Here is a 27,474-nt window from a genome sequence, read left to right as displayed (position 1 = left end):
CTTGAATGCTGGCACTTTGGGCATATTCTGTTGCCCAGCAGTGGGCTTTAGGCACCACGGCATGTTGTATTATATGTAGCTTTTATACACTTCAATGTTAACTCTAATGTCTATTGCCTTTGACCAGCTTGTTGCTATTATTTTTGCCACCAAAACACTTATGTGTCAAACCAAACAACAAGACAGGGGGCAAATTAATCTGTGTCTTAGCATTTTCCAAATCACGCTATTTTTAGTGAGGTGTTTAATATTGATAAGGCAGTATGCCAGGAAGAATAGCCAAACCATCACACAGAACTGCCTCTGAAGTGATCCAAGTGTCCTTATTCCTGGAGAGGAGCAGAAGGAGCGCTTTATGCAGCTGTGGGCTGACTGTGATGAAGGCAGTGCTGGGTCTGGCCCAAAGACTGAAAGTCCTTTGCATTACAGCTTTGAAATACCAGTTTTAACTGTTTCAAACCATTCTTGCAATAATCACACTAACTCTGGATGTTCCTTTCCTTTCCATTAACACTCAGTCCTTCCTACCAGAGCACTGCAGCTCAGTGGTACCTGACCCTTACTGACACCATTGTGTCCATGTCCTTTTTTCCTCTTAGAAAACAGCTGCTTAGGCAATCCTTTCCTTGCTACACAATCTCTCATTTCTCTCACAGTGAAATATCCTTACAAATAAAACCAGGAAGGAACGTGCTGTGCTTTCACATGTGTGTGGCAAGTGAAGCTGCTATCCCAACACACAGCAAGGAAGGCTTTGCCAGAAAGAGGATGGAGAGAGGTGCTCCTGTCCCACTCCTTCCTGGCTGGTTCTGTGCAGGGCAGTGAATGCTTCAGATCACATTCACTTCCCCCTTTTGGCTCCACTGGCACCTTGCCCAGCCATGTTAGTTGCAATTAGGTCAACAAAGAATGTTATGACTCATTAAGAAAAAGAAGAATCCATACTAAAGCAACCAGAGCACAGACAGGCTGCGAGGTTCCTTCTACAACCACCAGTGTGTGAATAAACTCTTTGCTTCTGTACCAGGGTAGTGGCAAGTTTGGTTTTGTTGGTTTTTTTTTTTAACTCTTCTATCTAAGATCGTGGTTCTGCTGCTGCAATGTTTTTTGCAGGCATGTAATGCCCATGATATGTAAAAATGGAAACACAGTGCACTTTTCTGACCTTTGTTTTAGAACACAATCTGCAAATGTGAATGCTTTAGATATAAAAGAGTTTAAAAATACAACACTTCAAAAGAGCCTCGAAGTAGCAGGATGTACCACAATTACACAACTTAGCTTCTTACGAAGCTGTCGATCAGGTTGCTCCAAACACACATAACAGACCTGAAAGAATGAAGCAACTGCTGTTAATCCTAACCTGTAGGAAAGAGCTGCTTCAAGCTCAGCCAGAGTTATATGCTGGTACATCAACTATCTTACCTTGCCACACACCTGTGCAGTTCATGACCAAGGTGACTTTTAATTGATTCTCAACTGACCTGTATCAATAAAGGCAGTCTCTCAAAATTTGCTGTTCTGAAGTAATTTTGTTGTAATTGTTTCATGTCACTTCAAGGAAAGAACTACAGTGGCAGGGCTAAGTGAAGAGAACAAGTGGACAATAGAGTAACAGCACAGTGGGCTCCAAAAGGAGAACAAGTAGGAACAGGAATGTCCTTTAAGATAATTCACTACTTTGAGCAGAAACTCACATTTCTAATCCAGCCAGGACTCACACCTAGAATAGGTACGGTCAGTGAGCCTCCCTTCTCTTCCCTCTCTTGGCTGCTCATCTCCTTCATTTATAGAGCTGCACCAATCAGTTCAAATCTCTGGCAAAACCCAAATAGATTGGATTATTTTCAGCAGATCTCAGCAAAGAAGTCTGGCCTGAAAACTTACTTATCTGTATGCATTCCTTGGACCTGCATCTAGCAAGCACAATATTGGACCATTTGTGTCTTCCCTGGGGCAATATCAAAGAAAATTCTACTCCAAGTATTTATTTTCATGCAAAAAACCCCATTATTGTAATGCCAGAGGAGACTACCCAAAGTTTCCACATAGGATTTAGGCCACATTTAGCTGGACACTTTCAAAAAGGGATAAAGACTACAGGTCTACATGAAGTTCAGGGTGGTCAGTCCAGTACACCCAAGAAATCTGCAGCAATGAAACTCAGAAAGCCACTAAACTGCAGATCCTTGAAATGTGGGAGAAAACATACTGGGAAATTTTCAGTGCATCTGCCATGGGCTGCTGTCAAAGACAGAACAGAGGTTTAGCAGGACCTCTGTTTGTACTCATTGCAGTAGTTCTGGCACATTTACTCTCAAACCCCCAAAGTATCTCATGCTGCATTATCTGCTCATGTGCTAAGTGACACTCAGGATTTGGGTACACCACAGACAGAAGTGAGAAAACTGTGCTGTCACAATCAACACTGTGCTCTACTTTTGTTCCCTCAACACATACCACAGGCACCACACCGGCATCTGACTTCTATATGTTTCTAGAAATCTTCCATAACACAAAACCACACAATCAGCATGAGGTGCTCAAGTCACTTGCAATGTAAGAAGGCCATTCTCCTCTCCAGTGTTCAGGCTAGTGAGACCTTCCAAGCATTACAGGTGTCATGGGAAAGGGCAGGTGTAGTTTGCATTCTCTGCAAAGGATCTCTCAAGGTCAAAGTATGACCACAGTAGGACCCTCCCACCTGCTGATGAAACTGATAACCATGACCAGCAGAGGATAAAACACTATTTCCCGGCTCTCCTGCCTATAATCTGTGAACAAGGGAGATGGACAACCTGCAAAAGTTTACATGGCGCAAGTAGGTTGTTCCATGGGGACTCTTCAAGAATAGTATTCCAATGTTAGTGGCAATCCTTCCTTCCAGATTGAATACTTTGTGGGACAAGATGACTCTAGATCAATCCCAAACTGTAACAAATGGTGACCCACACTTACTTATTTTCTCCTTGTTTTCTCCAGAGCTAACTCACCTGTGATATCCCATCTGCACACAGCATGAATTCAAATTAGTAGCATATTACACTTTTTTCTTCATAAAACAAACAGGTAAACAATCCCTCACAACAAATTGTCCCTTTTCAAAACAAAGGCAATACTAAACTCAAAGAGTATTGTGGAGCTCAGTTCATTCATGTCTGCCCAGCAAATCAAAAGCAGGAATATACTGGCAGTGTCAACAGTATACAAAACAGGCAGAATGCAGACAAGTTATTTACCAAGAAACAGAAATGTAGAATTTTGGAAAGGTTTTTTTACCAAATAAACATCTCTGTACAGTCTGCTTTCTACCCAAACTGCAAGTCACTGGTTTTTATCGGAAATGGGTCTGCTGAGGGCAAAAGAGTCTAGGTCTGCTTTCTCAGCAACAGACTGTTTACTCCGTGGCTACTTTCAGTTTAGCATTTGGATTCATCATGCTTATTTTTCTGCTTAGAAGCAAACCAAGTACATATTTTAGATGAAATTTCTCTTTTTACTTTCTTTGTAAAATATTTTAAATATTTGATCAATAATAAAACACTGTTTTGTATAAACCTTGATATACATTACACTGTAATACTACAATGTAATTTGAAAACCAAGTATTTAGATAGATGAGATCCTCTTCAATGCTAATTCTATTTAGAAATAGATGTAAAAAAATTACTGAAATCTGCATTCACTCTCCTTTTGTTAAGAAAAAAAGAACAAACTTGTGCCAGATTTAGCTATGCTATTGTTCTTTTTCTTTTCTGTGAGCTGTCATCTTTAAGGTAGAAAGGAATCCTACAGGTTATTTTATAGTTAGTTCAATGAAGCCTGTCATAAGAAGAGCACATCTTTCCTTAAGTTTCCCCCCCTCCTTGTCCTGTTAGATATTAAACCAAGGTGAGTCTGACAGCATCACTTAGCTCTTACTATAAGTTGTGTGCGTGACTAGGAATCCAGCATGGCCTGAGTGCTGACTTTAATGGTGACAGGTGGCCTGATGGTGGCACAGAGCTGGGACTGCTCCCCTATGCTGTGGAGAAGCAGGTGGAGGGAGAGGATGGAGCTGTTCATATTTACTGCATTTGATGCTGACTGTGCAAATAGGTCAAAACTGGGCTGTGTTTATCTAATGAACATGTGGCCTGGCAACAGAGGTGTCTCTCTTATGCAGAGGTTGGCTACTCTCACTCAATGGCAAAAAAAAAAAAGAAAGCAAACCCAAAAGAGTCCCCTCTCCATGCACCGTGAGGCAGTGTTTACTCACAGATCTGTCATGTTTTGATCCAGAGATACTCTTTCCATCTGACTTTCATTGTGGAGAGACTCTGATTCCTGTACTTGGCACAGCTCCTCATCAGTGATTATATCAAATGCTGCATCATCTGGTGGTTTAGAAGCTTCACTTGCAACTATGCCATAAAAGGACATGAAGAGAAACATAAACAATATTAGCTGGTTGTCTGGAAAACAAACAAGCAAAACGCTTAAGGGGGAAGACTGGGCCATTCCTTTACCTTTACAGAAGCATTAAGTAACTGCCAGAACTAATAAAAAACCTTGAACTGACTGACACTCATTCAATATAGATACAAATTTCTGTCAATATCAACCAAATTTCACCCTGAAAACACTCCATAACCTCCTGCAGGTCCTTCGACCAGGAGGTGACCATGTGATTTCCTGAAGACTGTCAAAGAACCCTACTTAATTTCTCCACAGCATGCAAACAATAAACTAACCAAAAGCCCTCTCAGACGGTGACACAGGCGATTCCAATGAAGCTGGTGATCCTTCCTGGTTGGCACTGGATCCAGAGTCATCTGTACTGTCCACAATGACTCTAGGCTTACTAAAGCAAGCCCTGCAGCAACGCTCCTTTTTTCCACCAGGTTTTGTCACCATGTAGTTGTTGCAGCAGTAGTAGCAGAAAATGCGACCACACATTCTAGAAATGATTCAAAACCAAAGGTGTTAGAAGGGCACCACATACAGATGGGAACATATCTACATGACAGAGTCTGAGGCTTTGTCATAATGGTCTTGTTTTCCACAAAAGCATGAAAACTACATCCATGGCAGAACTCATAATACAGACTGTGCTCCTTTCTGAAGTGAAACAAGCCTTCTTGAAAAGCACAGGACAGAAATTCACACTCACACTTTGCTACCTTAATAAACAGGGAAAACAGAAAAACTAAGAATAATAAAAAAGAAATAAAAATACATTTAAATGTAAAGACATAAAACAACAAAATGCATACAAACATGCAATGCAAATAAATAATATTTATATTAAGTACATAGGAAGAAAATGCACTTAATAATATTACACAGGCCAAATCTCATACTAAGGTAGAGCAAAACTCTACTTAATTTTAAGGACTGTAAGAACACATCTGTATGTCTCTGCTTCATAATCACCCCTCTCCCCTTCAGACAGGAAAAAAACCCAGGTATTGGACATGTACATTCATCCCTCTTGCCCTCTGCACTCTGAAGTCTCTCAGTATTTTAAACCTGTCAACTACTTTTCAATGAGCATGTTAAGATTTTCATGAAGAAAAGGATTCAGCAGGGATGACTGCTACTCATGAAGTTTTAATGTTTTTTTTTGTCATAATCATTTAAATCATTAGTAAGTGAAGACACAAACATCTTTCACAGATTTTGGTAGAAATGAGTAATTTACCTACAATGACTTCATTATTCACTAATCCCCACGGAATGCTGTTTATATTCATATGCAGTTGAAACAGTCCCAGCACTTCTTTCCTTACATGATGAATCAGGTAATGAGGGTAAGGAACAGCAAACAGCCAAACCAAATATACTACGGGGACCCTGAAATGTATCCACTGAAATATATTTTAATAAATCTAGATTGGATAACTCTATGGGAAATAATTTAATATCAACTTTTTAAAAAAAGATTACTCTGCAATTGGTAACTATCTCTGTGTCTACCTAGTGTGAGTAAAAATTTTATAATTGCACAGCAGGTTAGAAACCTGCTGTGCAAAACCACCTTAATGTATATTGTTTAAAGCATGCACAAAGAAGTGCACAGTCCTTCAAAGAAACAACCATGTAATGTTTTGATTACCTTTTTTTCCAGAAATGAGAAACTACCAGACACCCCAAGTCAGAGTTGCAACCAGATCTTTGCCTTAATACATCTCAAGAGACCTGTCCATTAATGTCTCCTACCCCCTTGTAAGCTCATGTGTTCTTTCAGCCTGTACAATATCATGCATCAATGATTTTGACCATTGAACTGCTAACATTAAGAAATATTTCATCCATATTTCACACTGAATTTAGCTTATGAACAGCACAATGCAGTTCAACACACTGACCTGCAGTGGTGTCGGCGCACCATCCATGAGAACACTCTCTGGCAGTCCAGACAGTGATTAACTTCTGTGTCCCCCTGCCACCTCTGCTCTGCACTGAGCTTCTGCTGGAACTCCAGAGCATCAGATTTTTGCCACAAAGCATCCTTATCTCTGCAGAGACACAGTCAAAAGAAAGAAAAATACCGAAGGTATCAGTGCTGGTTAAACCTCAAATGGAATGCTGGTGAAAGCTTCACAGTAAAAATTCTCTAAATTTCTGAGGAGCTTTCAAAAATACAGTTTAAAAAAACTCCTGAAACTGCTGGAAAGACAGGAAGAAAAACACATGCCATTGAGACAACTAAATATTTTTGCAAATCAAATGGCAAGTTAAGGAGATAATATTGCCATATATTTTACATTATGTAATTATTTTGCCATATAATTTACATATATTTTCCATAACATTTTCCTGTATTATGGAAATGCAAAATTTCAACTGCTGATGAATTTGGCCATTACTTGTATCTTCAATTCAGGAACACAAGACAGGACCACCTAGGCAGTATCCCTCAAGATCCTAAGTTAGGACTTTAACTTCTGCTTGCTGTTTATTTTGATGCCAACCTGATAAGTTCTATCAAACGCTCTTCAAGGAAGTGTTTTGTTCTTGTCAGGTCATCCAGTTCAGCAAATAACTTCTGGTCACTGCTATCTTTGTCTGCTGCCACCTTGCTGAGCTTCTCAGTGTAATCCAGGATCTTCTCTTTTGCTTCATCAGCTTCTTTTTGGATCCTGATCAAATACAAAGGCAATTAAGAATAGTTTTTAGCTTTTATGCATTCAAATCTTCCCCAGGGAAGAAAGGGATCCTCCACCCTGATAAACAGGTAGTTTCAGTGAAATGGTTCCCAGTGTGCATATTTTCTAGAGGTAGACAGAATCTATCCAGTTTTCTGCATCACTGAAAATGCACACAGATCCACTACCTTGTGAACACAGTCAGCGACCAGCAATTTCTTGGATGCTCTGTTTATAATAAAGCTTATGATGGCTATCACACTGGGAATAAATCAGATGCTATCAGCATAAAAATGTAAAAATACATAGGCTTTGGTTAACTTATTAGACTCTGTGTGAGCCCACACCTCATAAAGATATGACTGCCAGATCATGTCCACCACACAGGCCCACATTACAGATTGAAAATACAGCCTAAGTTAGATAATTAAAGCTGATAAGAAACTTGACAAAGAAAAGCAGGATGTGGCCTCATTCAAATAATTCTTACTGATCCCCTGACACTTCATGGAGAGGAGAGAAAAACCAGTTTAAAAACTTAAATTTTCCATTCCTTACAAAAAAAGCCCCTCAATATTGTTTAATAGGTGCTTAACCTATATGGTAAAAGGAGGTTATAAAAATGTCTTTCAATTTCATAAGGGAAGACATACAATAAATTCATGTAATCAGCCAACAATTAATAAAATCTAAACCTGTGTAATTTATGTATTTCTCATCTGAAGTGCCAATTTGATGGTCCCCATTAGTGCCCATGCACTATTTGCCTTGTATAAGCCCCGCAGCACAGGGTACTTCATAAACCACAGCAATTTTCATTATGCTTTGGTTATTGTTCCTTTGCTGGGCTTATAATTAACGGCTTATGTAAAGAACCCAAATTCTGACCTTTCCAAGAGTTCTCTAAGAGATGTCACCTCCTCTTCCTTCTGCAGCCGAGCAGATTCTGATTCAGACAGCTGCTCTCTTGCTTCATCCAGCTTTCTGGACAAACTCGTGTTTGCAGCCTAGTGAAACAAATCACTGTTTTTCCTTACACATAAAAACAACACTTTACCATGCATAGGACAATTACCAGGACAGCTAACAATGTTTCAGCAGAATCAGTTACAGCCAAACGACCAATTAAGATATTATTGTATAAGCAGGCAGTAATTAGTTGTGTACTAGTGACTGATTACTTCTGTCACACTGAATAAGGGATAAACTCCAAAGTAAGAGAGTGTTAAACCTGTAATTCTTGTTAGTCCATGTCAGTTGAACTTTTGCTTCCTTATCAAGGAAAATCTCTCAAAGATAATGGCAAAAGAATGCACCCTGAAAGCTTTTTCACCATCTAAATATTACAATAGCAAATCAATCAGGAGGATAATGTTTATTAAAGCCATATGGAGTATGAAGGACAATGGACAAGAAAACCCAACTTCTTTCACAGCTAGGCTCTCCAGATTAGTATGCCAAACTTGGAGTCCTCAGGAAATATATCCAAGTGCATCTAAAAGTATATGTATTTCTCTAGCAGGTAGGGCCATGTTCAGAACCATTAACTTTCTGGTCTCTGGATTCCCTACAGCTCAGTATGACCATGCTAACTCAACTGTTTGATAAACTCATTGCAAAAATTCTGATTTTTTCTAGCTGAGTTATTTCTCAGCCAGACTAATTCTGTGATTCAGCACCCTTTGCAACCTGCAAACAGAAGAACTGACACATGTGGCTGTGTACAGTGGGCATGCAGAGCCTAAGAAAGACACATTTTAAACCTGCACCCCCATTTAAGAAGAGAAGACACAACCAGGTCTTACATAAAACCTGACTGGCTTCCAAAGTAGAACAAATCCTAAGTGAAGTTGTGCTTTTTCTCTGCTTTGGTGCCTAGTTGTCAGCTGCCAAGTAGTTTGTCTGCGGCACCTTGTATTTATTCAAGGGCATTCTCAGACTCACAGCCAATCATCAGAAATGCTGCTTGCCTTCTCAGCTGTAACACTAATGCCTGCTGACACAAACACCTCTAGTTTTAAATCAGATCAAGCACCTACTTGTAACTCCGTAATCTCTTCCTCCGCAGCATGCTGTTGTCGCTTCTGCTCCTCAAGCTCCTCTCTTACTTTCCCACACTCCTCACTGACAGCCTAGCAGAGAGATTGAGCCAGGAGTTAGTGGACACCCCTTCATCTACAAAATTCCCACCTGTGAATCACGAGTGCTCTTACTGCCATGTGTGTGATAAATGCAGCACCACTGTCAGGCTCATGAAAGACAGCAAAAAACACACAGCTCTTGGCATCAAGGAAACTCCCTCTGTGGTAGCACACTAGTTGTGTTTTACTGCTGCTTTCCATAGGCTATTACAATTTTGAACAAAAAGGTCAAACTTATGCAGGCATAAGCCTCTGATCAAGCACCAGTCTTAGACATTATCTCAGAATGGCACAACAAACAAAATAAAATCTTCAGCCCTTAGGTGTGCTGTTTCACATATACAGGGCTGACCCACGTTTTTCTGGAAGCAAAACTTTGATCTTCTCAGCTGCTACCTTGAGCAGCTGAAAGCAAAAATACAGGAGGGAATTAACTTCAAAAACATCTAGTCTCAGTCTAAGTTTGCTTTCATCAGAATCAATTCTAAGGAGAAGCCATGTGTGTGAAACAGGTCTTGCAATGCTCCTACCGAAAATGAAAACGATCACAGGTGTGACCAGAGGGGAATAGTTACAGCAGATGCCATCACCTTCAGTGCCAACATAAGAAATCATCACCCTCTCAAGTACTGGATGGCTTCTCCACTGTGCTTGGATGGCCACACTACATGTCCACAAAACTGGGAAGAGTTATTTTATCTCAGACAGGCCTAGGTCATGCGTGCAGCGACATTTTCAGATTCCCAGGCTAAGGCTAGTTGTGTGTTAGTCTCAGAGCCTGACCCACACAAACCTTAGGATTTCATGCAGTAATTGCTGCAGCAGATGGTAAAGCAGCTCCCTCAGCTACAATAATTGCATTAATTTACCTTGAATTTTGTCTGATAATTTAGAATCTCTGTGCTCATTTGAAATTTTATTGCAGACAGTTCTTCTTGGCTGGTCTCTTGGAAACTCTGTGCCTGTTTCTTTACTGTCTCCAGCTGCAGTTGCAGACCTGGGACAGCTGCGGCACATATTTGAGCCTCCTCTAATTTCTCTTGCAGGCTCTTGTTCTCCTCTTTGAGATTAGAAATGTCAAGCTTCAGCTTCTTCTGTTGCTCTGCTGCCTGTTCTTCCAGATCTTTGAGCCTTTGTGTGGCCTGGGCTAACTGCTCTTCTGCATCCATCTTCTCAGAGGTCAAGGCACAAATCTGAATACCAAGTTCAGCCATATCTGTGTTAGTCCTGTGGAGGAGATCTTTGTTTTCTTCGTTTTCCATTCTAGCATTTTCCAAGTACTGCTTAACCTTGGATAGCTCTTCCTTCAGGTTCAGCAAATTATTTTCCAACTCAGCTTTCTGATGGGCTGTTGTCTCCTGCTCTTTTTTCAGCACTCCTTCCCTTTCTTTACATTGTACCAGTTCTTGCACATGGTTTCTGTTGAGAGACTCACTCTGCTCTTTCAGCTGCTGGACAAGCACCTTCTGCTCACTCAAGACAGTCGCAGTGACTGCCAGCTCACCTCTCATCCTCTCTCTCTCATCAGTGGTTTGCTGAAGCTTGACTCGCAGGTCGAGGACTTCTGCTTGCAGCCTGGACACTTCACCTCGGCTGACCTCCAGCTGCTCTTCACTCATGGTCAGTCTGAAGGCCAGCTCTTTTGCCTCCTCCAGGGAAGCTGCCTGCTGTAGTTGCTGTTTTTCCACTGATTCTTTTTCTGATGTGAGGGATTCTATAAGCTTTGTCTGATGAAGGTATGTCTTTTCAACACTGAGCTTTTCTGCCTCAAGAGTCTCTGCTTTCTTTCTGTGTCTTTCAGCTTCTGCTCTCAGCTGCTCACACCGGCTCTCCATGCCTTGCAGTTCTAGTTCCTTCTCTGTGAGCTGTGACTGGAGACACTCTTTGCTTTCCTTCAAGGTGCCCAAGCTTTTTTCCATTTGTAAACTATGCTGTCTGGCACTCTTTAGCTGAGCTTCAAGTGAGGCATAAGACTCCTTGGTGGTCTCTTCTCTTTGCCTTAGTTCTTCATATTCTGAGTGCAGAGCCTCTAACTTCTCCTCCAGAATTTGGCTTTGCCTCCTGGCATTCTGCAAATCTTCATCCAGCTGTTTGTTCTCACCCCGGAGCTTCCTCTCTTTTTCATCAACTGACACCAGAGCATCATCTATCTCACTCTGAAGTTGTTTCTCAGAGGCTCTCAGCCTGGCTACCTCAGCTTCCAGGGAAGCTTTAGAAGCTTCCAGATTATTCAGCTTCCCTTCCATCTTGTTCTTGGACTGCTGCAAATTCACATTCTCTGCTTTCAGCTTCCTGCTCTCCTCATCCAATTCACTCATTGCGGAGTTTTGCTGCTCCATCTGCTCCTCCAGCTCCTTGACTTTCTGCCCGAGATGCTCCTTCTCAGACATGAGTTTCCGGTTTTGCTCCTCAAGGCTACACACAGTCTGACTCACCTTTGTTAAGCGACCCTCCTGTAGTTCAAGTTGCTCTGCTTGTGACTGGGCTTCCTGCTTCAGTGCTCCTTCCCTCCTACCATATTCCTCCTCAAGTTTCTCCTTTTCTTTCCTGGCTTCCTCAAGACTTTTCTCCAGTGACCCCACCTGAGCCAGCGACCCCATTACCTGGGTCTGGAGCTCAGCCATCTCCTCTCCTTTCAGAGTCAGAGCCTTCTGAAGTGCATCCTTTTCCTTTGTCATGGTTTTCAGGCTCCCAGTCAGCTTTTCACTCTCTTCTTTGGAGTCAGCAGTAAGGCGATTGTATCTGGATTCCAGTTCTTTCTGTGCCTGTTCTTTCCGCTGCAGCTCCTCCTTTGCTGCTTTCAGCTGAGATGCATGTTCATCATTGAGTCTTTGCATATCTGCCCTTTCCTTTTCCATCTCCTGAAGCTTCTCTAACAGAGCCCGTATTTGTAGGGCAGAGTCACACTGGGCTGTGGCTTGCTGTCCCTTTTCGTCCAATGCAGCATCAACTTTTGCAAGAAGATTGAGGTTCTTCTGTTCTGCGGAACTCAGCTTGGCTTTGAGCTCATCGATGCAAAGACTATTCATAGCAACCAAAGCCCTCGAGGCCTCCAGCTCTTGATTTGAAACCTGCAATTTTGAGGCACAGTCATCCTTGCTGGACAACAGCTGCTCCACTTTCGTCGAATACTCCTTCTGCTGCTCCACTGCATTTAATTCCAGTGACTGTAGGCACTTCTGCAGGTCATGGACAGTGCTCTGAGTGGAGTGTGAAACCTCACACTGCTTCTGTAACTCTGTGATTATCTTTGTCAGCCGAGAGTTCTCCTCACTGTAGTTATTGCTTTTTTCCTTTTCTACTTGTACTTGTTCTTTTTGAAGGCTGACAGCCGCCTGGAGCTCCTGGTTTTCCATTTCTAGCTGGCGAATACGATCTTGAAGTTCCCTCTGCCTCAGCTCAGCCTGGTCAAGTTCTAAACGCATCTCCTCATAGCCCTCAAGGTGTTCAGCATTTAGTGAGCTATTTACATCAGGGCTGGAGGGAAACTCTTGGGCCTAAAGGAACAGAAGGGGAAAACCAGAAAGTTTAAGTAAAATTAAACATGTATTTAAATGGTGTGCTGAAATGAGAGTAAGTTCAAATTCCTAACATACAGTGACACTGCACTGTGTTCATAGCACTACAAGATATCAACTGATAAGAAAAGGGGCTTGTTTTCTCCAATGAGAAATGAAAACACACCTATCTGCAGGCAGTCTTCTGAATATATTTTTTTCTTCTACAAGATTTGCATGTTCAGTTGATTCAGCTACCAAATAGTTCCCTTTACTTTTAATTAAGAATGCTTTTTTGTAGTTTAGCATTATAAGAGTCCTAACCATGAACTATCAAGTTCTCTGCTAGAGCTCTACCATGCCAACTAAAGATCCACCATGCCACACAAATGTTTAGTTGCAATTTGCTTACCTGCAAATAGTTGCTCACTAAACTGCTCATGCTGGAACTGCGACTTGGGGGCTTCCATAAATATGCTGAAGATCCAAGCGAGGTCAGTGTCCTTCTGTTGATCACACCGAGAAACAATGCATAAGGTAAGTCCAAGCACATATTTACATGTCCTTCTACTCATATATGTAAGATTTATCCACTGGTAACTACTGCATACAAAAAGGCATAACTGCTCCTGCTGCCTCAGCCAACAACCATTGAAGTCAGGAATATCAAAAGCACCTATAAAAGATTATGGAGTTGGTAGCCATGGTTTCCCACATCCACAACAAGCAATGCAGTCTTGGTCTAAGGAACTGTATTGCTGTGTGGTTGCAGCTCAACCAAGTGGTGGCAGCAAGTGGCCCTAGAAAACCCCCACTGATACAAATGGATCTGGACCAGTCCTAGCAGTTTTGTTATTCCCCATTTATATGGTGGGATCACCACTGCTGCAAGTGAAGCACACTGCTTGCCTGTCCAGCCACTATATGTCTCAGCTCTTAAAACAGAATAAGCTAAGAACATTTCTTCTCGTGCCTGCACAGATGAGAGTATCTTCAGATTTGGGCCTAAACTGCAGTTGCTGGAAGTACTGCATTGCAGAGCATCAACTCTGGTCACTGGTACACACACTGAGGGAAAAACAGGCCCATTTGTTCATAGACTAATTACATGGAAAAAGCAGATACCTGCTCTAACACAAGTATTCCTACTGTCAAAAGCAGAACCTTTTACAGATTATTTAGCAGGCAGGTGGTTTATGGCCCTGTTAATACAAAATGACAAAGTAGTTCTATCTTACCTGGCAAATGCTGGCCAAGCAGCATCTAAATCATACCCTCTTGATGCCAAGTCAAACTGAACATCAGTGAGCTCATAGAGTTGACCCACAATGTCAGAACTCATTTTGGAATTCAGAAATGGACTTCTTGCATAGTACCAGTCACTTGAAAACAAACAAACAAAAAAGAAGTATTACTCATTCATAAGCAAAAGAGAAGCAGCAGTTTCTCCTGCAAAAAACCCTCAACAACATCATTATTTACACCACCCCAGAAAAATTGATACACTATCCCAAACACAAACTGAAAACAACTAGACCCACCAAACTACGTGCCATTCCTTTGTTGTAAATTAAATTAAACAAGTTTAATTAATTCCACATAAATATCTTTAGACAAGCCCTTGCATAAAATATTTTTTTCCTCTAGTTCTTGGGCAAACCACTGACAATATGAAATATTTGCCATACACTGGCAAATCACACAGTAAATACCTAAAGCACTCCCTTAATACATTGAAAACAAGGGACAGAAAGCAGCATCCAGAGTTAAATACACTGTGAAAATAGCTGGGTTTTTCTAAAAGCCCTAGCAGCATCCCTACAAACAACTACAAACTATTTTTGGTGTTTCTTGGCCAGGGGCAAGTTGTTCTTCTGTATGACAATCCACAGGTATATGCAAATGCCTTCTGGGGCTTTGTGCAACACATCCAAATTAATCCTCCCTCATGATGTACAGCTGATCAAACCCAGGATCTTGTATACTTATAAAAACATCACCTTTGAAACCTACATACCAGAAACACCAGCACCACCCACACCATGCACATTTAGCTGCAAACTAATAACTTTCAATCTTTACAAGCCCAAGATAGGTATGAACCAGTGACCCAGGCCAAAGGTCTATTATCCTTCATATCCTGTGACCAGCTCTCTAAGCCAACCACTTGGAAGGGTTTCAACTTCTTTCAGTAGCTACTACGTGATGTTGCTTGATCACACTGAGCAAACACCCACTGGTTAACAAGGTACTTTGCTATTCACCTGGTCACCTTGGTGTTCATAAAACACTGCTGCAAGGTGTCTGCTAGTCTTTGGTGAACCAGGGAGTAACGAAGAAATGCTCTTCCTTTTCCAAGAGATGTTCGTAGCTGGAAGGGAGAAATCACAAGAAAAGAAAATTCTAAATATCATTCATAAACATGTAGAAACACAGCCAGAACACTCTACATAGCAACACAAAAAAACCCCCACAATAAGCCACTGTAAAGGAAAAAGTGGACAAGAAAAGCAGTCAGAACTGCTTAGAGAGACACCTTTTTCCAAGTCTGTCATTGGGTAGAATCTTTTTTCAATGATGAATGTGTTTCTACAGCTGGCAACTGTCTGCTTTATAATAATATAAAAGGCATCACAAGACCAATGAATTATCTAAAACACTGAGTACCTGAGTACAGACTCTGCTAAGGACAATTCCCAATATAAGGCAAAACCTCAATGTGTCCAGTGAAGCCAGAAGTGACTGCTTAAATTACTTAAGATGAGTATGGCCACAGCTGGAAGAGCTTTAGGACCGATCTAGTCATAGAACAAAGATGTGCACATATACAAATACACATCCCCATGGACACAGTAACCCCAGACAATGCAAAAAGCCTTTCTTAAGCCATTAAGTTGATTAAAACCTAATTCTTACTTCAGACCAAGAGCAGCTGCATCACTGAAATTAATGGATCTTTTTGTGAAGACAGCTGTTAAATCAACATAAGGGGGATCACAAAACTCAGCACTGAATTTTGTTAAAGCTATTGACTTAGGAGATTGATATTTTGTTTTGTCTTTTACATCTGAACCATTTTCTGCTCTGCAAAATAGCAAAACATTGAAGAGTAATGTTTCATTTTTTCTTTCCATAAAAATCAGTAATCAAATTTAGGAATAGAAAAGGAATGTGATGAAAAAATTTCTCACCACACTGTTCATCCAACTAACAAAGCAAATAAATTGTGATTTAAAACAGAAGCCAAGACAAATATTAGAGGGGCTGAGGCACAAGTTAGCAGGTTACTGTAAACTTAGCTTGAAAAGTTAGTGTAAAAGAAGGCTCAAAGGCCACACAAGCTTTGCCTCTGGCTGATCAGTATTCCACTGTGATGATGTGAGAGCAATACCGTAAATTCTCAGTTTCCTTGTTTTGGCTGTTACTGGGCTTATGCTCTGAAGTAAGACACAGGTTCCTCATTTAGCTCAGTAATCCACTACATACAAAAACGTTCCTTATAAATGGAACATGAATGAAATGTGGAGCAAAGAAAGCAACACTTTTTACTGCATTTTATTTTGAATTCTATAGGATACAAAGTGCAAAATACCACAGTCTTCAAACACTAAGTACCCCAGAAAGAGCAAATTTAATTTACCAACTGGTTTTCACCCTCATTCACCCTGGAGATGTCTGAAATTTCTTCAGAGATGCTATCCCCACCCTGTGCACAGAAGCTTACAAGTGTTTTTCCTAACTAGGCATATTTAGTGAATATCTTAAGAACTGCCAAAAAAACCCCACTGGAAGCCACAGAATGAATCCTATCCTTACTCCCATTGATTTATCACTTTAAATTGCAATGCCTTTTTTAAGCATGATGATACCAGAACAAATGTATATGATGAGGAGTAGAGGAAAAAATTAAATACATGCAGCTACAAGTAGCCAAAGACTATTTGAATAGGAAGCAAAAACCATGCCACCTCCTGCTGAGCCCTGACGGAACTGAGGGAGGCAGGCAGTGTCTGGCATTGGCAGCGCTTCCATGTTGGCAGCAAACACTGTAACTAAGGTGCAATGTATAGCTGTAAAGATTGGAAGGGATGTGTATTTAGTGTAACAACCTTTTGAAAGGCAAAGAGGAACGATGAGAACTCACTGCTCACCAACTGCCATCAAGAATAAGGCCTTCTGCAATAACAGGTAGCAGTTTCCAGGGTATTCCTATTCACTTCCTTGCTCCACCCCTCTAGCATATAATGCACCCCAATTTTAGAAGCACTGCAGGCAAAGCAGAGGGGGCATTATGCTGCTAAATGTTTAACCATTCTTAAAATTAACTGCCATTACTCTTTCCTCTTGTTCACTTCACCCTTTGAAAGTCAAAGTATTGTTTGAGAAAATAAATGACATTTGGAAACCTTTATGTTCTATTCAGCCAGTTTCAAAGACTGGCTGCTGATTTCTGCCTGTAATGAAGGGAAATAATAAACATATTTTTGTGTCATTTCATTTCTGGACTCAATTTTGCCAGCTCAGTCATCTGAAATGGTTGAATGATTCTTTTTTAAGTGTTCATATTCCTAACCCATAAGTTAATGAAGTTATAAGACGTATTCCAGAAGCTAATTTCTATTGCTGCACATCATTTGAAATAGAAAATACCCTACTTACAAACAATAACTTCTGATACTGTGCTAACAATCAAGCAGCCAGAGGTACTGAAGGACGAAAAAGCAGAGCAGTTGCCACAGGCAACAGATTGTTGAAGACTAAAGCACAATCACCTCTGCAGAGTAATCAAATCAGCTACTGCTTCTGGAATTTAGGGACCACTATCTACCTACAGTCAGAGGATCTTCCTTGCAGTAACAGTTACTGTCCTTGTTTCACCAGTCTTCCTGGAAGTAATGGGAAATTCAAACCAAATTTCTGTGTCACTCCACTCTTTTCCTGCCCAGTGGCAAAACAAACTGGAGCCCTTCCTTGGACTGCTCACCTTGGATCAGCAAAATTCAGTACTGTTGAAGTTGCAGGGAGAAGAAAGTAAAGTAGGGAACTCAGAGCCTGCCTCTAGTACAGTGTCATGGCTCTCTTTCAGATGGATCAAACCAACATTATCTAGAGTTGCTGTGGAGGAATCGCTAAGAGAATAGCAGGGAAATCTGCTGTAAACAGTAACTTGCCAATACAAGTTATCCCTGCTGACAGATAATTGCACTGAGCCACCACCACCATCACACCACCTCCCCTTCTACCCACAAGGAAAATCTTTAAATGGTTCTAAGGACTCAGACAGGATCAACACAGAAAGCTTCTCACAGCATTTATTTCACCCACTCATGGAGCTGAAGCTATAACATGGCTTTTACAAGATTAAGCTTTTATTACTATATATAACAGAAACAAGGTAATAATACCTTAAACAAGGTAATAATGAACACGATCCAGAGTCATTTCACATAGAGGAACAAAGCTGAGATAGAAGATGAAATTGCTGCTCCTCCTTAATTATAGGACCGGCTGAAAAAGTCTTAAGAAATGTCAAATATGCTAAACCATTTCTCTTACTCTTAGAGCCAAGTCCTGCTGTAAGGTGTATTAAAAATGGCAGGCTCTACCCTTGACTTCATTTTACATTTCTTTTTAGACAAAATAGCAGTAAGGTTATGAAAAGGCAGGGCACAAGCAGAGATAAACAGATCCATTCACTTGTGTAAGTGGCCTTTGAAACAGGAGTCAGACTATCTAATCCTGTATAATCTAGTGCCCTAGTAAAATAGGTAACATTGCATTTTTATTCTTTACATGAGAATTAAAAAGAATTACCCAATATTTTTTGCTATGTTAAAAGCAGTGTATTTGTTTGTCTGTTTGTTTCTACTGCTCTCTGAAAAGATACCAAAGCATAAACCACATATTATGATGCTTAGCTGATATACTCACTTCTGTAATAGACTTGACAAAGCGGATTCCATCATTAGCTCCTTTGATTTTTGCCAGACAGTCGCAGAAATAATCCCAGTAGTCTTTTCTGTTCCCCAGCAATGTGCTCTTTTCTTTTTGGTCAAACTTAAACAAGGAAAACAAAACACAATGAGCAAAACCTAAATATAAATATTTTTATATATAGCTATTTGTAATTCTGTTCTTCTCCCAGCCACATGTGCTTTCATGTCTACTCTCAGCTTTAGCCAATGTATTCACAAAGCAGAGAGACATTGCATTGTACTGATGCAACCCAGCAGTTACAAAGGCCACTTTACAGACAGTAACAGATCATAATGTCCTGAGTCTCTTTAAAATTCAGACAATCCTTTCAAAAGTGCCAAAACAAAGATTTACAGCAGATTCAGCAGCTGTTCAAGAACAATGAACTAACAGCCAGTTGCAGCTTGGGCCACTCAAATCCCAAAGGATTCTTCAGCTTCTGAGGAAGCTTCTGCAACCCAATTAAAACTCCCTTGTCTAGATTAAAACCAGATTAGCATGTCTTTGTTGCAATCAGTGACACGATTACAGTATGTGTGGACACAAGACTATGCAAACTGAATGTCACTTTGCCCAGCAATATCCTGTTTTACTTAAATTCTGAGGATGGAAAAAGAAAGCAGCATTCCATTTTAAAAATCAGCCTTTTGCATTAAGCCTTCTGTACAATAAAGACAAGAATTTCTAAAGTGAAATTGCAAAAAATTCTGTAAATTACTCACACTACTATATTTACACAATGAACAGCTCACTAGTACTTATTTTGCATCAAAATGTTGTCAAGATCTCATTACCACAGTTTTTCCAGGATAACTTAGCAGGATATATCTCTTAAATCAAGCTCAGATCTTCAGATCAGTAAAGAAATGCCTTATATTCTTCCATCAAACTGCCAGCCCTGCCTTTTGACTACATTTATTTATTTTCACTTGAAATAAGTACAGTAAGCAGCACGCTTTTCAGCCCACTTACCACACAAAAAAAAATAGAGACTCAATTGGACATTTATGATTACTTGAGTTAAGCCTCACATACTGCAGAGGCAGTAAGAGAAAACAAGGCCATGCTTTGCTGGTGGATTGCAAATGACACACATTACTTTTTACCTGTAGAAGGTACTCAAGCTTGTAGGAGAATTTTTGCAAGTTGACACTGTCATCTGTGATCGGTTCCCCTCCTTCTTTAAATTCTTTACTTAATTCAGTCACAGCATCTTTAAAACAAGACACCAAAATAGTTAACTAATGTAAACGATATATAGCATTGAATCCATAAACATCTAAATAAATGGTTTTTTTTCATGGACATTATGCATACGTATTCAGTTTCTTTTAGCTGAAATGTCTTAACAACAGTGCAAAGAAGAATTATTGATAGACTTGCAATTTAAGGCCACCTGTAAGAAAACCAGAGCTCAAGCTATGCCAACCTGTTGTATGGGCTATTTCTTCCTCTTAAAAAGACACTTGGCACTTCTGACACTCAGCAAAAAGTGGTAACAGATAATTGCTAACTGCTACCTCAGCAGAGGAAAGAGAAATAACGTTTTGCTGTCTCATGTGCACATTAAGGTATTGCCACAGAACAAACAGAATTCTGATTAGAAAGGACAAAGCATGTAATCTGCTAAAGGGGATCAGTAACACGAGAACAGTCATTTGGTCAGCACATTTATCTTCTCCATGCTTTATTCAGGAAGGTTCAGCTGGTGCTGGTTACAAGCACAAATGGGCAAAATAATTTACATAAAAGATAAGCATAGAGCAACTCCTCTCACCTACAATGTACACCCATAGTGGGTGAGGAAACTAAGTCAAAACAAATTCTGTTGTCCCTCTGAACACCCTAGCCCCCAAAGGGTGTACTTCTCAGCATCAGAAATTACTGATTTTGAACTTGCTTTCCACTTGATTTTTGTACTTACTTCAGGTGACTGAGTGAGCCTTAGCTCCCAGTCCCACTCAATCCCATTTGCAAGTTAAAATCTCTTCTTGGTAGCAGGCACACAGATCTCATTTTTTATAATACAGGAAGATCTAGATTCCCAGTTTCAGTGCATATACTTAAACGAAAATTAAAAAGAAAAATATCTGGATCTTGGTCTAGGCAGCTGATTAGGTCAGAGACAGGGCAGGAAAACTGTTTAGAACCTGCTGCCAATTTTGTCTGCATCAGAACTACTGAAATGAGGTTGGCTACTTCTAGTGGAGGACAAATTAGGTTCCACTAGAGCAAGAACAGGAGGTTCAGTTCTCCAGCACTCTTCCTGTGCGTCTCCTTTCCCAGTTTAGTTTGGCCTCCTGTTTTCTTCCCTTCCCACATCAGCAGCAACTCCACATCAGCTTCTCATCAAGAACGGGTCTAAAAATCAGGCCTTCTTATCTCACATCAAGTCTTGTAACAACACAGCTCTGTGCATGCCAACAAAGTCCTAGTTCATAATGCATGCTCACAGACACCTTTATTTAAATTGTATTTTAAAATTATTTCTTATCTTGTATGAAAAATATTTATTTCTTATCTTGTATGTTTAAATTTGCAGGATTTAAGAATTTAAGGTCCTGCAGAAGGTACAGCACTTGTCTAAAAAAAAAAAGTCATCAAGTCACATCACACACCTCAAATTATGTTGCTACAACAGCTGCACAAAAGAGTTACACAACTGGAAACAACTCCTACTCCGAATTATCTAAAACAGGGAGGATGCAGTCCAGCCCAAGGAATGTGTCTGCCAGCATGGCACTGTACCTTGCAAGTCTCTGATAATCCGCTGCAGTTGGCTTTCACCACTAGTTGTTGCCATCTTGGAAACAAAAGGAACTCCCCTTCTGGGCTGTTAACCTTTTCATCCATCTAGATAAAAGCAGCAGAGTTCATATCCTTGATGACCATTGGGTTGATGCTGTTTATTTTTCTCTGTAACACCTGCAATCGTAAAAATAAAAAATTAAAGTCTTTATCAGCTCAAATGAGCAGCGGAGAGGTACTTTGGCATATTAGGTCCTGTTCAGTAATGAATTCCAAGTCCAATTCTTTTTGAGGAATCTCCTTTTATATTTCCTTCTAAATTTCACTTTCCATTTCAGTTACTTCTTCAGCTATATCTTTCAAAACTACTGAGCAAACCTCAGAGAGCAGTTTTCTCTTTCTGTAGATACAACACAGTCAGCTGGACAGCCCAGCTCAGGCTGGCATTTCATGCAATCCATCCTGTGACCCTGAGGGAGGTTCCAATGACATGTGATTTTCCCAAAACTCTCTACTAGATCTTCCCTACAGGCTGCAGAGTAAAAAGATATGACAACTATTCCATTCCAGGGAGACTTTCAAGACATAGACTAGGCAGGGGCCAAGGGATCAAAAAATTATGCACGCTTGATTCTCTGGCACTGGTATTTTTAATGCCTAAAAGGTTCTAAAAGATGAAGTTTTAGCAAGTTTGGAGCCTGGTTTTAGCAAGAGAAACACCTCTCATCCCGTTCTCAGAACCCACTGTTCCCAAAATGTGTAAGAGGACACCACTCTATTTTAAGCTCTGTTACAGCATCCCTGGCTGGATAAGCATACCTTGCACCACCTCCCTTGCTTAGGACAACAACGAGTTATACCCAGCACTCAAGAGAAAATCTTTTCATAAGTAAAATCAATTAAAAGCCTCAAGCACTTTAATAAAACAATCATGCCAGGGGACACAAATTTTCAAACACTAATCTGGGAACAATCATTAAAAAAAAAAGCCACATAGAAACTGCACAGGGAACTTACTAAGCATCCTGTTTAAAGGTTGTTCAGAGTTCCATCTGCAGTGATCCAGCCAAATTTTCAGACAAGCACAGCACAAAAAGTACTGAATCTTTAGAAAATTTGCTGTTACACTTCAGTGCTTTTGTTATAATTCACAATGACATTAAGTTGTAATTAAAATCTTACAAACTAACACTAATCCTAGGGTCAGTGTTAGGGCTAGGTCAAATTATATCTCTTTTCTCTTTCTTCACTCCCAAAAGAACTAAACTGGCATGCCTGAAGTAGGTGTCTGAGTTCATCAAATGGACCATCCTTCCTACCCTGTGTACTAAGGTATTGGTAGGAAATGGGCCTGATGCAACCCCCTTCTTTTCTACTTGAAACAAAGCAAACCTAACAAAGCCATAGAGACAGAAACATGGTAAAGTATAAAGAGAAGGCTGAAACTGGGCTTTACCAGTGTGTTTGTCTGAATACCTGTGTTCTGTTACCTGCTAGTTTCCACTTCCATATTTTGGTGGCAGTTGTTATGTTATGACACAAGTGTCACATGGGCCATGTGCTGTCTGGGGTAGGGCTTTGGCCTGTAAAATCTCCACTATAACTGGGTTGCTTCAGGGAGACAAGGCCAGCAGTCATAGACCAGCTGACCTTCTGTAGTGCCAAACACAATTTTTTACCCTAAATCAACAATATTACATACCCAAGATTCCTATCTCCATTCTACTGAGTGATCATACTCAGTACCACACTTCCTGGCAACTTGCTGAGTATGGGTACTACTGAAAAGACACCCAGTGAGTCAATGTTTCCTTTTCTAAGCACACATAGTACCACATAGTAACATCATCCATAGCTGTTCAGCGGCAACTTCCACAGAAGGGACAATTAAGTGAGAGGACTAGCCATGTGGAATCCAAAATGTGTGGCCAACCAAAGTTCTTCCTCACAAAAAGAGGAAAAAGAGCAAGGACCAAAGAAGGGGATCCTGCCTGTCCTTCCTAAAGGCCAGAACAAACTTCAATTCAAGGCTCCAGAGGTGCAAAGATGTATGGCAGGAAAAGAGTGACCAGGCCAACAGCAGGCATGTACAGAGAGCCTGGACGAGCAGACAGTGGTGAATTGAGCCCTTATTTTGCAGTAACCAGCAGGGAGGATGACATGTAGCATCTTATGGCAGAGAGGCACAGCACAGGACCTTGTCAAGCATTAATTCCCAGCATGATGCCCAATCAGATATTCACTGGAGCAGGACTAAGGCAGTTTAGTTCCCCAGCCCCACTAGCACTGCTAAAGTCAGTGAATTTGCAGAGAAGTCACAGATAAATGACTACAATGTGCAGAGCAGCTCAGTGGCACCATGCAGGGGAAGGCTGCCTGTTCCCAATGGGTTGATCCTGTTGTGCCAAATCAGCCCAAGACACACACCTTTATTCCTGTTGGGATCTCCTTGGCAGAATGCAAGAATCCTGAACAGAGGCCACAACTCAGCTGGAGGGATGTAGCTGCACAGACCATTCCTGTCTCTACTGCCACCCCTTTTCTCAATACCTGGAGTGAGGTGTCACAGCTTCTCCCTTCCTTGCATGCACTTAACCCCTTCTCTTCCCAGGGGTGAAAGGGATCCTTTGACCTGGGGTATTACATAAGGCAAATATGCTGAAACTTTTTCTACTTGCCTTCTCTTCTGCAAAATGGGGAGAAAGGTATTTCTCCCCTCTGTAGTTCTTCCAGAGGTGTTAGAAAACACAGTCCATTGGTCACAAAGGTGCAGAGCCTCTCACTTCCAATGGCAAAGAAAGTTGATAACTGTACTTTAACTGGTTTCCCAAGGTTTCAGAACAGGAAGAACACCTGATCTAGTCCTTCCTGAACATGGAACATTTTGGCCAGAATTCTTTAGAGCACAACCCTGTTCCTCCAGCACTTCCTATCCTATTATGCACGCCTGTAAATAGCTGCTATGTGAAAACAGCACAATAGTTTGTCAGGCACAAATGACCTGCTGTGGGTCAAAAGCTTTTGAGATGATGCATCGTTACCTCTTACATAACAACATAACAGCACTGTACTAAGGCTGATGGCATTAACTTGCACAAGAACTGCAGAGCTGCAATGACAACAGGGCAGCTACACTAAGGACCTGGCACAGATGTGGCAAGACAGGAGATGTCATCAGTCCCTCCCTGCACTCCCAGGCTGGGCCTGCTGATCTCTGAAGGTGGTTCTTGCCTCTCCTGCTGGTATAAATACTAGTGTGGGGGTGACAATCTTCTTTACAGAGGAGGATATCCTGGAGATTAAAGACAGAAGCAGAAAGGAAATAACCTATGTACAGGAAAGGAAAAGATTTACCTGAAGGGGAGTGAGAGACATACAAAAGAGGAAACAAAATTTAATGACTGTAATTAAATTGGTTAGTGGAGCAGCTACAATGACCTCCTTTAAATCTGACTTTACAAAATTTTCTACATCATGTCTGCATCTCCTGCAGCTACATTTTTTTTAACTTCATTGGCCAATTTTGGCCAACCTTGACACAAAGTAGACATCTTCAAAATACTACACTCCTTCATGTGCAACCAGAACATGAACTTGGGTGGAAGTCCATGAGCAGAATGCCCCTTCACTGATAAAAAGGCTGCAATGAGCCCTCTATTACAGCCCAATAGCAGAGAATCCACTCCCCACCCAAGAGCACTTTCAGCATGCACTAAGAACAGAGCTCACATTGCAGACTTGGTCTAATTCAGCTAAATAGTAAATCAGATTTGCAGGAACTATTCACTGGAAACCAAGATCCACTACTTTCTACTGCTTGCGGAAATATTTCCTGTTAATATCACTACTCTGGTCTAGCCTTTCCAAACAAGGGCACTTCATCACATGGCCCCCAATGGCATCACAAGACTTTTAATTATTTGGTGCCTGCCATCCTATGCCTGTTCCAACTTTCTATATGAAACAAAACAGGCAAGTGAGAACACTGAGACAAATCTTATGTTTGTGCGTCACAACAGCTTTAACTGTGTTACTCCCTTGTGCAGTGTGAGCAGGATTTGTCCTATAAGAGCAGATACTGACTGGTGACAGCAAAGCACACTGTGGGAAAAACCCTCAACCTACCTGGTCACACATAAGGCTGTAAGGCACACTCAATGCAAACCTCATAGCAAAGATGAAGGCAGAACTAGGAAAAGTCCCTAACTGTCAGGACCATAACACCACTGATTTCGTTAAATAATTTCATTCATTGTCTGGAAAAACTACCTTGTATTTTGCTGTTGCAGGAAACACAGAGCCCCAGTGGAATTCATGGCAGCTGTGCTGCTACTTTTTTCCATTTTGTACCATGCAGGTACATAAAATGACATCCATAAAGCAGAAGAACTGTTTGCTGGAAGTAAGGCTCTGAGATGGCTGTAAAAAAGACAGAGTGACTCTTCTGTCATGACCACACACATGTTTTTACTGGACAACTCAAACCTTTGTGCTTTAACACTGCATACAAAGACTTGTGACTGCTAAAACACACACTGGTCTACACGACATAGGACAATTAAAAACAAAAAGCAGGCACAGCCTAAATGTCAGCTATGGTTTCCATTCTGAGAAGCGAAATTTTCTTGCTAAATTATTCTTCCCCCTTCGTTTTCTACACCAACAAATCTTCCCATTTCAATGACAAAAAAAAAAAGGTTTTGGAGGAATACTTTTTATTTCTTTTTGTACCTCAAGCAAGAGACCACGCTGCAAACCTATGCTGGATTTCCCACATGCTGATACACACAAACCTTGTTTTGAAGTGTATTATGGCATAGCAAAATAGAGTAATAAGATGAAGTGCATAAAAGCAATCATATATTTTGCAAACGGCTCGCAGAGAAGGAGCATTTTTACAGTTAAGAACTCCTTATAGTAAAGCCTAAACTAATGACATTCATAAAATACTGCTTGTGCCACTGACCTGACAGGAGAGACTGACACAAAAGAATCAGTACAGTTTTATAAATTTCTTTGTGCAATCTTCCCTATTCTATGGAAAACTGATCTGCATTCCATTCCTATTCCTTGTGTTTGCAACCTGTTCTTAGAAAAAGATCAAAACTAGGCAACAGACATGACTATACAAGTGGCATGGTGAGAACTCCATGAAAGAGATTTAATTTTTAACCTCAAGTGGGCAAAGCTGACAACTCTAACAATTTATTTTTAATGCTACTCCTACTGAATTACACCTCCACTAAAACCTGGCTTAAAACCCTTTAAAACCTTACACTGAACTTTGCCAAACAGGACAGATACATCAGACAATAGACAGATTCCTGATTTGGAGAACACAGTGCTTTCACATCAATAACTGTTGACCAACATGAACTCAAACAAACACTTTCTTCAAACAACACCACAGGCTTGTATGTATCTCACGAAGACAACCCTGTCTCAGCCCTATTTTATGATGAAAGAAGTTCCCTGTTTGAGGAAGCAGTCAGTTTACATAGAGAAGAGCACTCTTCTGATAACAGGAATTGCACTAGTATCACTTTTAACAAACTCATCTGCCCTTTTTCCTTAGAACACACCAGACCTTGCCCCATGTCAGGAGTTCTGCCTTGTTTACTAACATTTACCAATTAACCGTAACTCTCCCAGGGACTTGCTTCTTCATGCTGCCCCCATCCTATTTCACTCCCTCTGGAGAAGGTACCCCTGTTGCCTGCATAGTGAGCTGAAAAGACAGATTTCATTCAAAAGTTAAAAGGTTTTTCCTCATTCATGAACTCATTCCCCTAAACTATTTTCTCCATATCCCTGTGTACCCTTGCTGCCACAAAACCTGCTCTTCTCCTCTAGAACTCCCACAGCTATTTACACATTCTTCAGCCTGATGTTTGGGTGCTACTCTGAGGAGCACCTCGCAGACACCTCAGAAATAGAACCACCGGCTGCAAAGGAGCATTTGTGACTCGTGGCACTCAACTC

The 27,474-nt window shown here is 40.8% G+C and overlaps 1 protein-coding gene across 7 annotated transcripts in view; it reads right to left on the bottom strand.

The window, feature by feature from the left end:
- Positions 1-27,474, bottom strand: part of FYCO1 (FYVE and coiled-coil domain autophagy adaptor 1) — a 43,854-nt gene that overhangs the window by 12,881 nt on the left and 3,499 nt on the right. For 5 of the 7 annotated variants that reach the window (XM_071561312.1, XM_071561315.1, XM_071561316.1 and 2 more), the window contains exons 2-14: positions 21,493-21,669; positions 19,851-19,957; positions 18,700-18,825; positions 15,033-15,139; positions 14,007-14,150; positions 13,181-13,274; positions 10,141-12,768; positions 9,170-9,262; positions 8,019-8,137; positions 6,957-7,124; positions 6,351-6,500; positions 4,734-4,939; positions 4,259-4,403 (exon numbers count right to left, since the gene is read on the bottom strand). In XM_071561312.1, the coding sequence (XP_071417413.1) occupies positions 4,259-4,403; positions 4,734-4,939; positions 6,351-6,500; positions 6,957-7,124; positions 8,019-8,137; positions 9,170-9,262; positions 10,141-12,768; positions 13,181-13,274; positions 14,007-14,150; positions 15,033-15,139; positions 18,700-18,825; positions 19,851-19,957; positions 21,493-21,547 (4,142 nt within the window). In that variant the 5' untranslated portion in view covers positions 21,548-21,669. The remainder of the gene's footprint in view (positions 1-4,258; positions 4,404-4,733; positions 4,940-6,350; positions 6,501-6,956; positions 7,125-8,018; positions 8,138-9,169; positions 9,263-10,140; positions 12,769-13,180; positions 13,275-14,006; positions 14,151-15,032; positions 15,140-18,699; positions 18,826-19,850; positions 19,958-21,492; positions 21,670-27,474) is intronic. The other 2 variants (XM_071561317.1, XM_071561318.1) reach the window with 1 other exon arrangement.

Source organism: Pithys albifrons, chromosome 7 (assembly GCF_047495875.1).
Source record: "Pithys albifrons albifrons isolate INPA30051 chromosome 7, PitAlb_v1, whole genome shotgun sequence".
Classification (NCBI taxonomy): Eukaryota; Metazoa; Chordata; class Aves; order Passeriformes; family Thamnophilidae; genus Pithys; species Pithys albifrons.
This window is presented reverse-complemented; position numbering and strand designations above follow the sequence as displayed.